Here is a 15,409-nt window from a genome sequence, read left to right on the forward strand (position 1 = left end):
ATCTTGACTAAAGAGAGCTAGAGTTAGCTAATAATAATCAGGTTAAGAGCTGATGGGTCCCGAAAGCCACTCCTAAACTGCTTCACCACTTGTAAGCAATCACTTTCTGCTATCAATTCAATTGCATGAAAGAAATCTAATATATTGGTGTAGTATGATTAATAAGTGATAGGAAATTTGATCTTAGATTCTGTATTTCTGTGTATGGGAAAAGATTTGTGGGGAAAAGTCAGTCATTCAGCTCTTTTAATTTGTTAGTTTTTCAAATATCAGTCTTTAATTTTTGGTAGGAAATTATCCTGAATTCATTAAAAAAAAATTCATAAAAGGAAGATCCCGCACAAATGAGATGTCCAAACTTAGACCAATAGGTTCTTCAATGCCACATTATTTTAGCATGAGATTTTCTAGGTTGCTGCTTCTAAAATACCCCCCTTCACCGATCATCCCTCGCAATAGCTCTAACACCTAATTGAAAATAAATCTCCAAATTCTTTTTAAGAGTATTACTCTTTCATTTAAATGGTTTTAAACATAAAAAAAATAAAAATTCTTCATTTAAATTGGTCCCATAATGTTAGTAAAATATGTAAACTTTTTTTTTTTGGAGAGAAAAAATATGTAAACTTATTCACCAAATTGTTGGATATTTAATGTATGATTGAATTTGAATCCGGAGAATTTGGAAGTATTTTTATTTTTAAAACAATAAATTCTTTTTTCTTCATTTTGTGTATTAGAATTCATAAAAATATTTTTTGTACTTCAATCCAAATATACCCTTTGTATCCTCTGGGTTAGTATCCCAACTGACCAATCTAATGATCCATCCTATTTTAGTTTCTTCGTCATTTTAGCTTAAGGTTGGAGGATTATGTGTTTTTTGGATAAGATTTATCATTGACCTATTTGCACTTAATCAATCTAAATGAATTTGTTATAAAATTTAATCCCACACAATAACACCTCAGAAGGTTAGCAGGCGAGGGGGGTCTACTTGTTATACTAAAAACTAACTCCAAATCCTTAATATTGGTCGGCGAAAAAGAATAAAAACCTAATGTGACTAGAGAGATGGGCAGATTACGCACTTAAATGTTTTGCCTAGGTCATTTTAAATCTTAAAAGAAACCTATATCGAAACACCCTTTTTAATATTTGAAAACATATGCATACTCATATAACTTTATTATTTTACATACTACTTAAAAAAGAAAGTAATATTTTGACGATCAAATTGGTGAGTTTAAATATTTCCTAGTGACATTTTTAATAAAATTAACAAATTAATAATTGTTGGTAAGAAAAAATTCCCTTCTCTAATCCAAGGACTAAGGACTGTTGAGAGTGAGTAGAGGAGCTAATCGAGGTTCCTAAACGAGTTGTGAACACTGCATATTACTGATTGTTCAACACTTCAACTGCTTCGATTCCAAGAAAAAAAAGAAGTTCTACTATTTCGTTTGTTGCTGGTCATTAATTTCACAAAAACATCCAAAAGCAAAAGACAAATGCAAGGACATCGTCATAATGTCATCACAGTAAAGTGTGGCGTTTATTCATATCATATGGTGATAATTTTTATTTAATAAATTGACCTCACTTAAGTGATATGATATGCCAGAAACAAACTTTGCATTATTAAGTCAAGGGGAACATGAAATCGTCGTTAATTGCATGAAGATAGACTCCTCCACCAATCAATGCACCCGCATCCTCGAACATCTATATATCCTTTTTATTTTTTTCTTTCCGATACAACATCTATGTGAAATTGATAGATGTGAAGTCTAGCTGCTTGCACAGTTTCTGTAAATTTTAAATCTTTAATTCATTACCAAAAAGTTACAACATTACAAAAAAAAAAGTTAATTAAATTACATAAAGTATTTTATATTATTTCTCCTTAATCAATTCTTTATTCAGTTTATATGTTAATATTGATTGGTTAGAGAAATATTAATAGTATACTCTTTAAAACTTTTTCTCATACACTTTTTCTAATTGAGTAAAATTTATTAATAAAAATTAATATTCTCTAACCAATCAATTAGCATGAAACCAACATAAAAATCTATTAATAAAAAAAGAATATTGAAAATAAAAATATTAAAAATGGTGTTCTATTAATATTCTCTTCCTGATTATAAATAGGTATAATTTCTTTTGCCTAAAACATATGGTTGGTTGATAATCTTTTTCCCTAAGCACGTGATCATGATTTCGATAATTTTCAGTTTTTTCAATTTTCTTCTTTAATACTTCAAATTATATAGTTTTAATATGGTATCAGACTTATGATATCTAACTCAAGAATAATTTATTCTTTCTTCGCTGCATTCAATTCATGAAACTTGATTATCACCAAATCATGATTTATACCCTTGACCAATTTTTTATTGTGTCTCCTTGAGTATTAAGTTTTTGAGCACATGTTCAGCTGCGCATTTTCCTGCCATTCTAACTTTTTCGTTTCAGCCTATACCATATACCTCTGTAGATTATTCTGTATTCAGTCTATCGTTGCATAAGTTAATTCTGTTCCGTTCCTGTTTGAATTCATATTACACAACTTAAAATTTCATTGAAATATCAATACTTGAATTCGCAAAATGTAGTCATTGAGCTGGATTGTAATTTGTAAAGTAGTCGTGGATAGTATGACCAACTCCAACCCAAATTATACTGAGTTTGGATTCATCATAGACAAATGCAGAGAAAAACTCAAACTTTTCCAAAACGTTATGATTAGTTTTATTCAGAAGCAAAAGATAAGCAGATTTGACAATGTAGTTTCTGTGCTTTGTATATTTCAAAATAAGAACATCTACTTCTCATTGGCAACGTATGGGTAGGATTGGATGTTTGCTACCATATCTGTTGAAAAAAGATTATAGAGCAATTGATTACTATCCCACATTTTCTTCTAATATCAGATTGTTTACCATCATATCAACTTGAACCTCATTAAGCTCATTAACTATAAGTAGGTATTCTGCCTCTTGGTGAATTTGGGAGCCATTTGTCATTAGTTACATTCACTTCGTCTTCCATCTTCATTCTGCCCGTATGAGCCCTCTTTTATTATCCATTTTGTTGCCTGCATATTGTCCATGGATCGTGGACATTTGGAGCATTGAGTGGTGATGTATATTGTGAAGTTTTTTTTTTTATTATTTATCAACAAATATTAATAATTATCATGTTATGTTAATGAAGGATTCAAAATCATTAACATAAGATCTTATCACTCCGACCCTTATGCCTCTCTTCCTAGCCACCATATATCACCTTATACCTCCCATCTATTTTGTGAAGTATTCTTTGCCTTGAGGATCATTGCAAATATAGAGTTAGGATATGATAGGTGTAACAATCTGCCATGATTGCATGACACTAACTAACATAATTGAAGAACTATTTTTTTTTTTGTAAGACTTCCTTTTTATTTATTTATGAAAATATGATCATTAAACTTCTGTGTTTTTAAACAATAACAACATATATCAGAAATTTGGACAATAAAATAAAGTACCATGCAAAATAACTGGAGAATAATATTAAGCAGAGTTGTTAAAAAAACTGAACTGAAACAAACTATTCAAGAACCGAATCATACCATAAAAGTCAAACTATTTTTATAAAAAAAAAAAACTCGAAATCAACTATTTGAGAACCAAACTGAAATGAACCCATCCACAAAAACTGAACCATTTTTTTTATAAAAGAGTAAAAATTCTCCTACTTTCCTCGTTCTTAATCAGTTAATTATAATGTGCAAATAATATCAAATCACTATCCTTCTTCTTTACCAACAAAATAGATGTTCCCAGGATAAACAAAACTGGTATGAAGTTATTTTAGCTTAATATGTAATAATATTAAATTCTTAAAAAAATTAAATGCATGAATCAAATAGTATAAAATTATTTCAATTTAACCAATAATCTCAAATTTCAAAAGAAAAAAGAGGTACATGCAGAACCAGACAGTAACTATTTGTCTGTTGTGAAAGCCCTTGTTAAGCCAAGTGGAATGTGGTTTGCCCATCTCACTTTCTCTGTCCCCGGCTCTCTCTTGTTATTCCACGTCCTTACAAAACAATGGTCACCTGATCCCACCTGAATATGTCGTTCATCTCAGAATATTATATGTTTTTCTTAATAAATGAAGTATTATCTAATTAATATTGTAAATTTAAAAGTTATTAACCAGCTACATATCAATATCATACTTCCCTTCCCACTACATCATCGATGTATAATGTAAGTATGTAACTATGCTTTTGAGGTGGTACTTGTTTTAATTTTGCGTCCATAATATTTTAATGGGCCTAGAGCTAATGCTCGCAAAACCTTTTTAAGATATGGGTATTGTTATTGGCACTACTATTTTTGGTAACAGGACTATCCACGTAGGTGCACTTTAGTCATATCCCAAAATTACCCCTTGAGAAATTACACAACGTGTTTTTATTGTGCAGTTTAGGGATAAGAAAAAATAACAGAAGTATGTTTCTGTTGTACAAGTGTACAACAGAATCATGTTTTCGATCAAGTTGTATGTAATGATTTGCCAATCTTCAAAAAAAATCCTTATTTTTCTGTGTAAACCAAGAAAATCAAGATCTGTCGAAGAGATCAATGGTCTGATGGGTGGATCAATGGTGACAACAAGTTCTAATGAAGATCATAAGTCTATGTAGTCATGTTTTTAATTGATGAAATTTATGTTAATTATTGTTGTTGTTGTTTGTTTTCTAAATTAATCAAAATTTTGTTCTTTATTACATTAGTAAGCGTGTGTCGTTTAAACATAAAAATAGGAAAAACATAAAGTGTTAAATATAAGTTCATAGAACATAAAAAATATAGAAACAACATCATAAGTCAAATACATAATAATAAAAATAATCATAATACAAAATAACAACTATCCTAAACAATGTTCAACTACCCTTGTGACTTTGTTAGGTTTCTTCCTTGGCGATGACTGCTCCTCAATTGAGCTACATTGCCGCCATGGCTAACCAACTTCAACTCTTCTACGCTGACCAATCCATACATGCTCAACTATGTCGTCCCTATAGGATTGAAGCAACGTTAAATCCATAGTGCCTCCTCCAGATGAGGGTCCAATGATATGACTAGGTTGTGCCTTTGCCTCAGGCTGTCCCTCAGTCTTTGCTGCTTGCTACTACTGTCGTTGAGCCAAGTCTACATCACAACATGCTAACTTAGTCACAAGTTGTTGCCTATCCTTTGCCTTTGAATTTGACACATAGGTATTGCGCTTTGCACGAGCCATTTGAAAAAAAAACAAATAAAAATTAAAATTAGAACCATGAAAATAATAATTAAACAATAAATTAAATAATTTATTAAAAATCATTTCACGATAAAAATATAATTCTATTATGTTTCTCAACCCAAAACACAACAAAATTGTATTTTCATTGTGTTTTTTTTAAAACAACACATAAAAGTATGATTTTGTTGTGTTTCCAAACCCATAAATACAATAAAATTATACTTATGTTGTGTGTGTGTGTGTCATATATATATATATATATATATATATATATATATATATATATATATAAAGAAATAAAAATCTTACCAGTTACCACTATAAAGGGAAGAAAAAGAAGAAATGAGAAGAAAAGTTGAACACATGGGAGAGACTTGAACAGAGAAGGGTTAGCAAGAGGAAAGAGAGTTGGGCTCAATAGTTGGGGAAGAGGGAAATAAAGAGAAAGACATATGAGAACGGAAGGGAGAAGAATGAGGGAGAGAGACATTGGAGGGAAGGAAAAAAGGTGGTGGGAAGAATGAGGAAGAAAGAAATGAAAGGGATGGGAAAAAAGTACAAGAGGGCACTTTAGTCTATTCCTACTACTTTTCATAAAGTGATAGTGGAAATAGTAGTTTCCTTAAGAGAGTGGGCTCAAACTTATATAGTTAGGCCCACAACCAACATATTTAATGTGTGTTTGTTAGGACGAAAAAATAGGACAAGTAAAAAAAAAGAAATTGGTGAATAAAAATAGGTAAGAAATAGAGAAAATAGGTGTTGCACCAATAATATAAAACCGCAAAAATCATAACAAAGAATCAATTACAGTATTTTTTTATATCGATTTTTATTTAAAAGAATCAATTATGTAATTATGCTTAAACACAAAAATTATTGGTAATTACACAATTTATACTAATTTTGAATTGCTGCAAAACAAACCACCACAAAATGATAAATATGGAACTTCCCAAGTGCATTTTCACGCATATCAAGGAGAAAATAAATAAGTGTGGGTCAACACCTTTTTATTTCCCTCTCCACCTATTTTGAAACATCCAAGTACTCTAAACTTTTCATTTGACACCTATTTTTCTTTTCTCTTCCTTATTTCCTCCCAATTTATTATCTAACAAACATACCATTTATGTTTCCTAGAAGCTAACAAACATATCATTTCTTAATGGTCTATAAAAGTAGTCCATAATAAACTACTTGTAGAGCTGGTGCACCCTAGCCTCCATTTGTAATGTATTATAAGTTGTTAGTTTTGTGGTATGGTGAGGTGACCTTCTATTAGTCACATTAGTAATTAATAACAATTAACAAGATTAAATTAATAATAGAGATTACCATGAAAAATTGAATATAACAAAGACTATTTTAAGATTTAAAATATTAAAACTAAAAATATATTTAAACCAGATTCTAAATTATTTTGAGATGTAGGTAAGAGGTCATTTGGTCATTGTATCCAATACAAAACATTACAAAAAAAATTGTATATTAATGATGATCATAAGTCATTGCTAATCATGAAAAATCGTTACTTAGCTTAAGGTTATCACTAAGTTGTTTGTGTCAACCAATAAAGGGTGATGTTTATTGGTATCAACCTAACCAACATATAAGTCGATGTTATGCAAGGGAAAAATAAGAAAAATAAAACACCATGAATATTTCCTATAATAATTTTAGAATGAGCTTAGGTCCATCCATCGTTGTTGAGCCTCCCCACCTTAAGCCATCCACTATTGCAAGAGTTCCATCCACTGCTACCTCAAAAAATATAGTGTTACCACCTTGATAAATGTAACAAAGAAAAAATCCATTGTCACCCAATACTATTAAGTTTCTCCAATCTCTAGGGCAAACCACCTACAACGAAAAATAATAAATAATAAAATACAAAAAGAGAGAAAGAAAAAAGGGCCTCTGCCACTGCAACACCAATCCATCACTTTCTCTCATGTGCCTATTTCTCCACCGTGGCTCAATTGCTTTGTTGCCTAGAGCAACATGTAATGATTTTGAATTAAAAGGATGTCAAAGGGAGAATAGGAGGGAGGAAGAGAATGGGAGGCAGAAGGAAAGATCACAAATGGCAAAACAAAAAAGCTTTCAAGTTCAAAGTGGCAACTAGTCGTTGCTTATTAGTGATGACTCTAGCAAAGATATAGTCGTCACTCATTAGATATTGACACTCAAATCATCAAAACGCACGCCCACACCCAATCAATCAAAATCCCTAATTCCTCGCCCCCGAAATTTGGTTCCACAAAAATTCCCAAATGTAGAAACACTAGTAATCATAATTATTAATTTAACATAACGCAGTACCGAGAACACTAACAATCTTAGCAGTGCTTCCTCCATCGTTGAAAACGGGGAGAATGTGAGCGATGCGGATGGTGAAATTCTTGAGCTCCTTGACGATGCTGTTGAAGGCGGTCCCATCGAAAAAGACGAGCAAAGCAGGCTGAGGGTGAGGAGGGTTAGGGTTTGAATAACAGCGGCGATGGTGATGGTGGTGCTGCTGCGCTCGTCTCTAGGAATGTCACCATTCTTTCTCTATCTTCGAGGAGGTTCTTCAGCACTGCACTCGTCTCTAACTCATGCAGCTCCATCGCCGGACGCCAAACCGAATCGATCTCCTTCTTTAGCCTCTGGATCTCATCCTTCTTCAGCCTTGCAACGCTCATCGCCATCGGAGCTCGAAGATGAGAGGGCACCGCTTTATTTATTACAGTGATTTTGGTATAATCGACATAAAAACAGTGTCGTAGAATATCTCTTTTTTAGTGGTGAAATTTCAAATGGGAGTATAAATTTTTTTTTACACTTAAGTTAAAAACTAGTAATAACTCAGTTATTATTTGACTTCTCAGGTTAAAAACTATTTGTTGCTGTCTAATGAAGTGACTAATGAAGTGAAGTGAGATCAAATTGACATTAAGTGAAGTTGCCCAACATATATATGAGTTGCATTATTTTGTTAGATTTTATTTTAAAATCAATTGATATTAAATAAAGTTGCCTAACAGATATATAAGCTGCACTCCAAGGAGTAAGGTAGTCAATGTGGGACTTGGATATTTTCCAATATATATTTTATATTAAATTATAATATTTTAAAGGTTTGTCCACAAATAATTTCTATATTTCTTATTTAAATATGATTGTTAGCTTTTTAATTAGTGAAGTGTGACCTCGTTCTTGTTCATAATATATAGTCCCGTACATAATTTGTTCCCATTTTCTACTTTTACGTTATATTTTTAATTTATTCGAATATTTGGATAAGATAATTCATGATATGACAATTATATCTTATATTAAATTATAATATCTTTAAGGTTTGTCCGAAAATAAAATGAAAGTAACTTTTACTGCTACTGCAATTGAGACTCTATGATATTGTTATTTTGAGACTTAGCTGAGCAGAAACTTGTGACTTTTGAATAATAAATAGAGCCTTCAGCATCTTTCAGTAAGGAATTGAACATAAGTCTTACCAAGAATAAAAAACTCCTTGAAAAATTATTAAACCCAGACATAACAAATTAAGGCACACAGAAATGTGGACTTTGATACTCATATTGTCAATTAGATAATTGTAAACCATTTTTACCATCAAGGCTTATTTGATCTTGGATATAGCATGATAAATGAGGCAAAGAGTGCACTTAGATCTCAATTTTAGGAAATGCATCAGATTATCGGAGCTCTCACATGGGTCTCTACTCTCTACTAATCAAGATAAGCTTGTACAAATTTGTTCAATACAACATTTGGAGCTTTCTGGTTTTATATAAATATTCTGAAATATGTTTTAGATTTGACAAGACCAATGATTGAATAAAAATTGAAAGAACGTGTCTATATTCTATAAAAGGGGAGCTTTATCTACTCGACTCTTTTCTCTGTTTGAACAATTATACACAGGTGGTGCTTGTGCTTTCATGCGAGAACGATTTAAAAATAAAATAACTAAAATTTAAATTTTAGGCCGATTAACAAAAAATATTTGCTTTTAATTATTATAAAACAAAAAAGTCCTATTTATTAAAAAAAAAGGTCGATAAAAATGTCTAATATATAGTTCCATCAAAATCTATTTTAAGTTTCACTGTTGAGTCGATCCTACTTTCATGATCTCATTGTTATAAACTTGTATGATATGATGAATGATTGTTACGGCTATATTGGCTCTAATTTATAGTCTTCAATCCATTCAGTACATTACTATAGGCGCCTATGAGGAACAAGAGCATATAATGTAGAGTAGATGTCCATATTTTTGACAGATTCGAAAAGCAATAACATCCATCATCAATTTATCATGAATATTTGAAGCATACTCTAATATTTATATATATCACAAGTATATTTTACAAGAAATAATCATACTTAAACCACATAATTAAAATTACTATAAACAACAAAACTTTTCTTATAAATATTTAATATAATTGTATGTCAAAATATAAACTTAAGATTTTTTATTAAGTTTAAACAATCTCACATCCATGTGCTCAAAATATACTATAATAATTGAATAAAGCAATCATTTGAGCTTCTAATTTACCTTTTCTTACATTGAAAATAACAAACAATGATGGTGGAGCTAGCATGCATATATGGAGCTTTAAAACATGAAGACAAACTAGATGGGCCTGTCTTCCCTTATCTGATGTGACTCCTTATTAGGCTGTGAGATGAGAGGCTCATGTTGCAATCCTTCTTCTAATCTGTTATTTGAACTAGGCTTCCCATTTCTGTAGATTGCGTATAGCACTAATTGCATCGCTCCCAGTAAAAATCCAGTACCGTTTGGCACCTTTTGTTTCAGTAATAAAATACTGATTTAAAATTCTATTTCAACTTTAATTCATGTATATAGATTTAAAATATATATGTATATATATTAATATATTAAAAATAGATATTAATGAACAAATACTATTAGGATTAGAGCAGAATGCAAACTTACCCCGAGGATAACATCACGAACAAGAACAGCATACAACAACCAAACGCCACCGTTTAAAAAGAAGAAAAAAGAAAGCAAGAATGGCATATACTCCACGCTTTTTGTCTTCACCACTGTTTTCTGAAAATTACGAGAATGTATATCAAGAATGTCAAAAAAAAAAAAAAAGTTGTAACTTAGAAATAAAAAGAATGAGAAGTAGGTTAACAACACATTTTTGAAGTTGTTTAAAAAAAAAAACACATTTTTTGAAGTATACTTCCTCCGGTCGTTTTTATTTTTTTTAAAAATAGTATAAAAAGGACCGCAGATAATACCATATTTCAATCATTTTTCACTTGATATATTTAGGGATGGACAACAAGTGTATTAAAGGGAGGATCAAAATGTTTTATTACATAATTATTTAAATATTTAACTTTTAATAAATAATAAGTTTAACAAAAATATTTATTATTAATTTTTTTTGTGTAAAATTAGATATATAATCTATTACTAGAAGAAAATTAAACATATATCAATTTAAAAATCTATTTTTCTTATACATTTTTCTTTGTTTGTATTGTTATTTTTTTTAATTAAAAGTGTATTTACATTCTACGCAAAATGGATCTAAACCACATGATTTCAAGTCATGTAATCATTTCTCTAATTGAACACTTTTTTCAGCATGATAATGACGGGTATTCACATTATAGCCACAGGCTCCAGGGGATATTTGTTTGCATTGTGAGGTTAAGAAGGAAAAGAAGAATAAATTATTAGGTAGGACATACTACTTAATTTATGATTCCGATCGATCTCAACATATCATATAATTAATTAATATTATTAAAATTATTATTTTTAAATATATTTAAAAATTAAAATATGTATCATATAAAAATTTATTGAAACCATAAACGAATGAAGGTTCAAAGCCACCCAATAATTTTTTCAAAAGAAAAGAATTAATTTAATTTTGAGTTATAAAATAATGTATAAAATTAAATACTATTTTTTTCTTTTAATAATAATGTCTTGCTAATGATGGAAAGTTGCATAATAATTAGTGTCTTATTTTAAATTTTTTAAATAACATTATATATTTACTTAAGATAAAAATAAAAATTACACTCCCTTTTATCTTCTTCGAATTGTTGCTCCCAATAAATATTAAAAGATGGAGTTATTTTTTCTTGTTTTGAGATTTTTTTAAAATAAAAAAAATAACAAAAATCTTTATGGGTGTGCTTGGCTGGAGCTTAAGTTGTTACATGTAAGGTGTAAACAGGGATAAGTTAACTAAAAGACAATATATGTTAACTAAAAGGCCACATATTTTAATAAAAAAAGTTTAACATATAATTCTCGTATTTAAATAAAAAAAAATTCTTAAAATTTATTTTAAATCTTATTTATGGTTGACATAAATACAAATGTCCTGAATATAGACTTAATTTACGCACGTGCTGGATCTAATTCAACAACCCTATTATTGATGGACAAGTCGTCAAGCATGTCAACATGAAAGGACAAATACTTGAGAAAAAACCGTAGCCCCTGTGGGACACTAGTTCAGTGCCATAAAGATGAAAATGCAACAAAGAAATATGAGAACTACATATTTGAAACGACGTTTTGGAGGTTCAATTCCTTCCAAAAAAGATTGAAAAATTCATCTAAATAATTGAATCCGGGAATCAAATATGCAACACGAGGCTGCATTTATGCAACATCTTTGTTGCCTTTTTTTTTGTTATATTATATATCGGCTTAATTACTGCTCTCTTTTATAGTTTGTATTTATGTAGTTTAAAGAGACTGTACAGTGTTAGTTGGGTTTCGGGAGCACCTTAAACTTACCAAAAAACATATTAGGAGCACCTGATTTTTATCCACATCAATTTTTTATACCAACATTTATATCCTAATGTTTATGTTTAAAGTAGTAAAATTACATATCTAAGTTTAAATTTGTGTGTAAACTTATGGATATTAATTACTATCTATCTATAAATTCAATTGTATAAATATTATCAACAATGCTATATAGCACAAAAGTTTTATGCACGAACACTATAAGAAAATAAAAGCTGAAATGTGATTGGTTGAGTTTAGATGAACAATTTTGTAATCAAATCCTTTGACACAAATGAACGGTGGTGAGCGGTGGTAAAGCATTTTGTGCCAGAACGAATTCGTACTGATAAACATTTTCCAAATATTATATAGTGAGATAAAGGAACTTTGGAAATTAATGATAGCAAGCTAAGATTTAGTGAAACTTACCATGGCAGAGAGAGGTGAGAAATACATAACAATGTTCAAGCCTGCTCCCATAACACCAACAGCACCACTACGAGCTTTTCCTTGAAATGCTAATTGAGTAGTAATTACTGCTGCTGCCAAGATTGCCACATCCAAAATCACAGCCAAAATGGCAGTTCTACCTGAAATCAGATTCAAATTAATCTATCACCACTTAATAATAAAGGAGATTTTGTAAGGTGAATTAATTAGAAACTGGCCTATATAGTTATAATATAATTAATTCATTAATATAATACATACAAGGTAAGTTGGATGGTTAAAAAAAAAAAGAAGACAGGAAAAACAAATTTGATTTTCTCTTGCTAATAAAAACTATGAATACAAGTAATTAACATTTGTTGCTAAAAAAATGAAATATATACTACATACCCTTCTCCCTTTTGGAGCATATATGAGGAATAGAATAACATAGATTGTCTCCACCACAATGCCAAAGCCATTAACAGTAGCCACCAGATACTCTCTAGCCTTTATGATTCCATAGTAAGTCCACAGGGAACAATTAAGCAATGTGCAAATGTAAGGAAGGCTTGAGAAATCTTCGGTAGATCCTTGCTTCTTTATTTTCCAAAACGTAGGTCTACATCATTTTTGTTTAATTTATGTATCATCTAGTAGCAATAAATATGAGATATATTATAATCTAGAAAGCAAATTAAGCAATGAAAAGTGAACTTGAGTAGAGTGGATTAGGAGCGCTTACACAGGAGAAAGAAACATGAGAATTGAGATGATGTTGCCTGCATCAAATTAACAAAGAACAGTCATTATTTATATATGAAGCACACCTTTTTGGGGCATTATTGGTCACCAACTTGGAAAAACCGTGAAAGAATGATCACCTATGACTCCAACAAAGAAACTTGCATCTGCCATGATATTTTGCAGACCAAGAAGCAATAAGGTTATTTTCCAAATGGGTTGGTTTAAAATTCCCTTTCTAGTGCATATATATTTATGGAGCAAGAGAGAGGTGAGAAAAGAGGGGAAACAATTTCTTGTATGTTGGACAGGAATTGAAACTTGACAACGAAAATATCAGTCCACAGTTGAGGTTAAAACAGTAAAATTTATACTTTATTATTAGTAGCAGGTGGTGTAGATAGGTTATCAGTTGAAAAAAAAAGGCTTTTTTATATAAAAAATAAAATAGAAAAGCTTTCTTATATCACGACTTCTCGCACCATGCTTGTTATGTGAGGTGTGCATTACTAAAAAAAATATAGATTTAACATCCACCAGTGAAAACTAATGTTAACAAAAATACATCGGTTGTTCTTATAACTGATGTTATAATTTTCCCTCAACATCTGTTAATTGATGTTATGAATGTGTTTCTAATTTAAGAACTTGATTCTATTTCTCCCTCATTAGGAACAAAAGAGTGGGGCTGCAATTCTTCTACTTGTTCTCCTGGACTCTTCATCTACTCCTTTTTGCCTTTTGGTGTCTCTCTTATTCACTACTTGCATTCTTCAGTCTCTTTTATTCTATTATAAATTTCGCATTGGACATGACATTCACATAGCTTATCCTTTCACCTTTTTCCTCCTCCTTAAACCCTATCACACTCTCCCTAAACCCTAAATCCCTAACCTCTTCGCCACAACAGCATTTCAATCTCAACATTCTCCAGCATTGGCGCCGAAGGCCTAATTCCACTCTGTGGTCCTCCACCTCCTCGTTCTCGGAGAAGCACCACACGAACTCCTCAAACTTTGATGTTCCCTCTCCCTTTGGTCCTCTTCTCGGGCACCATCCTCCCCTGATGCGCATGCTCCTCTACACCACCGGTGGAATCCTAAACTGTGGCCTCAGTCACATGGTTGTCACTCCTCTTGACCTAGTCAAGTGTAATATGCAGGTCCTCTATCTCTCTCTCTCTCTGTATAGTTAAAAACCACAATACCTCGCAGCATTGCATTGTATATATTTTATCTCGGATGATGTTGAATAACTTATTTTGTTAACAAGTGATATTTATATCACTACAAAAATTTTCTAATAAACTGATTGGGTTGTTCTCCTGTTTGATGTAGAAAATGTTGGTTTATCTCTCTCTTATGGGTTGTCCTTAAATGGTCTCTTGTTCTGGCTTGTCTACATGAGTTGTTTAATCAAAAACAAAATGGTGTTTGTGGAAAAGATACAACAGCTCACAAATATTCCATCTGAACCAACATGGAATATCAGGCATCATCTTCCTCCTTCAAATTGGCCAGTTGAAGGCAATGTAGATATCAAAGACTTGCAGGTAACTTGAGTATGAACAAATTGATTATTTTACATTTGAAATCCACCTATATATGTGCACAATAATTCATTGATTTCTGTTGGTTTAAGCTACTATCCTTAGCATTATTTCCTAATGTCTAGTTTTCCATTATCAATATGCATTGAACATCAATGTTCTGATTATTTGAGCTTCTTGTGAATAGGTTAGATATCATCTAAACACTCCTCTGGTTCTTAAAGGCATTAGCATTAGTGGAGGTGAAAAGGTTGGTGTTGTTGGTCGAACTGGGAGCGAAAAGTCAACTTTAATTCAAGTATTCTTTAGGCTGGTGGAACCTTCAAGAGGGAAAATAACAATTGATGATATTGAAATATTCGCTTTGGGGCTTCGTGATCTTAGATCACGGTTTGGTATCATTCCTCAGGAGCTGATCCTTTTTGTGTATGGATGATTGTTTATCTTAATTTTGTAGGTCTTATAATATTGCATATATTTAAACACTCTACACAAAAATTCACTTGAATAGTCGAATGCTAAAGCTTACTTTTGTGCTTTATACCATACTTGAAAAA

The 15,409-nt window shown here is 31.0% G+C and overlaps 2 protein-coding genes across 2 annotated transcripts; one reads left to right on the plus strand and one right to left on the minus strand.

Moving 5' to 3' along the window:
- Positions 1–9,772: 9,772 nt before the first annotated feature.
- On the minus strand, positions 9,773–13,596 carry LOC114387553 (bidirectional sugar transporter SWEET17-like). Its single transcript, XM_028347754.1, has 6 exons — positions 13,444–13,596; positions 13,305–13,341; positions 12,970–13,181; positions 12,560–12,720; positions 10,289–10,408; positions 9,773–10,135 (listed from the first exon to the last, which is right to left on the minus strand). The coding sequence occupies exons 1-6, from the start codon at positions 13,475–13,477 to the stop codon at positions 9,962–9,964; spliced, it is 738 nt and encodes a 245-aa protein (XP_028203555.1). The 5' UTR covers positions 13,478–13,596; the 3' UTR covers positions 9,773–9,961.
- A 316-nt stretch (positions 13,597–13,912) lies between these two features.
- On the plus strand, positions 13,913–15,409 carry LOC114387761 (ABC transporter C family member 4-like). The gene is made up of 3 exons (XM_028347962.1): positions 13,913–14,465; positions 14,641–14,855; positions 15,040–15,409. Exons 2-3 carry the CDS (start codon positions 14,706–14,708, stop codon positions 15,286–15,288), a joined length of 399 nt encoding a protein of 132 aa, XP_028203763.1. The 5' UTR covers positions 13,913–14,465; positions 14,641–14,705; the 3' UTR covers positions 15,289–15,409.

Source organism: Glycine soja, chromosome 15 (genome assembly GCF_004193775.1).
Source record: "Glycine soja cultivar W05 chromosome 15, ASM419377v2, whole genome shotgun sequence".
Lineage (NCBI taxonomy): Eukaryota > Viridiplantae > Streptophyta > Magnoliopsida > Fabales > Fabaceae > Glycine > Glycine soja.

Coding starts and splice junctions, on each gene's coding strand:
- LOC114387553 (XM_028347754.1), bottom strand. CDS start 13,477: ATGGCAGATGCAAGTTTCTTTGTTGGAGTCATAG. Junction 13,342..13,443: donor TTTCTTTGTTGGAGTCATAG/GTGATCATTCTT, acceptor AATTTGATGCAG/GCAACATCATCTCAATTCTC. Junction 10,136..10,288: donor TTCGTGATGTTATCCTCGGG/GTAAGTTTGCAT, acceptor CTGAAACAAAAG/GTGCCAAACGGTACTGGATT.
- LOC114387761 (XM_028347962.1), top strand. CDS start 14,706: ATGAGTTGTTTAATCAAAAACAAAATGGTGTTTGTGGAAAAGATACAA. Junction 14,856..15,039: donor TAGATATCAAAGACTTGCAG/GTAACTTGAGTA, acceptor TCTTGTGAATAG/GTTAGATATCATCTAAACAC.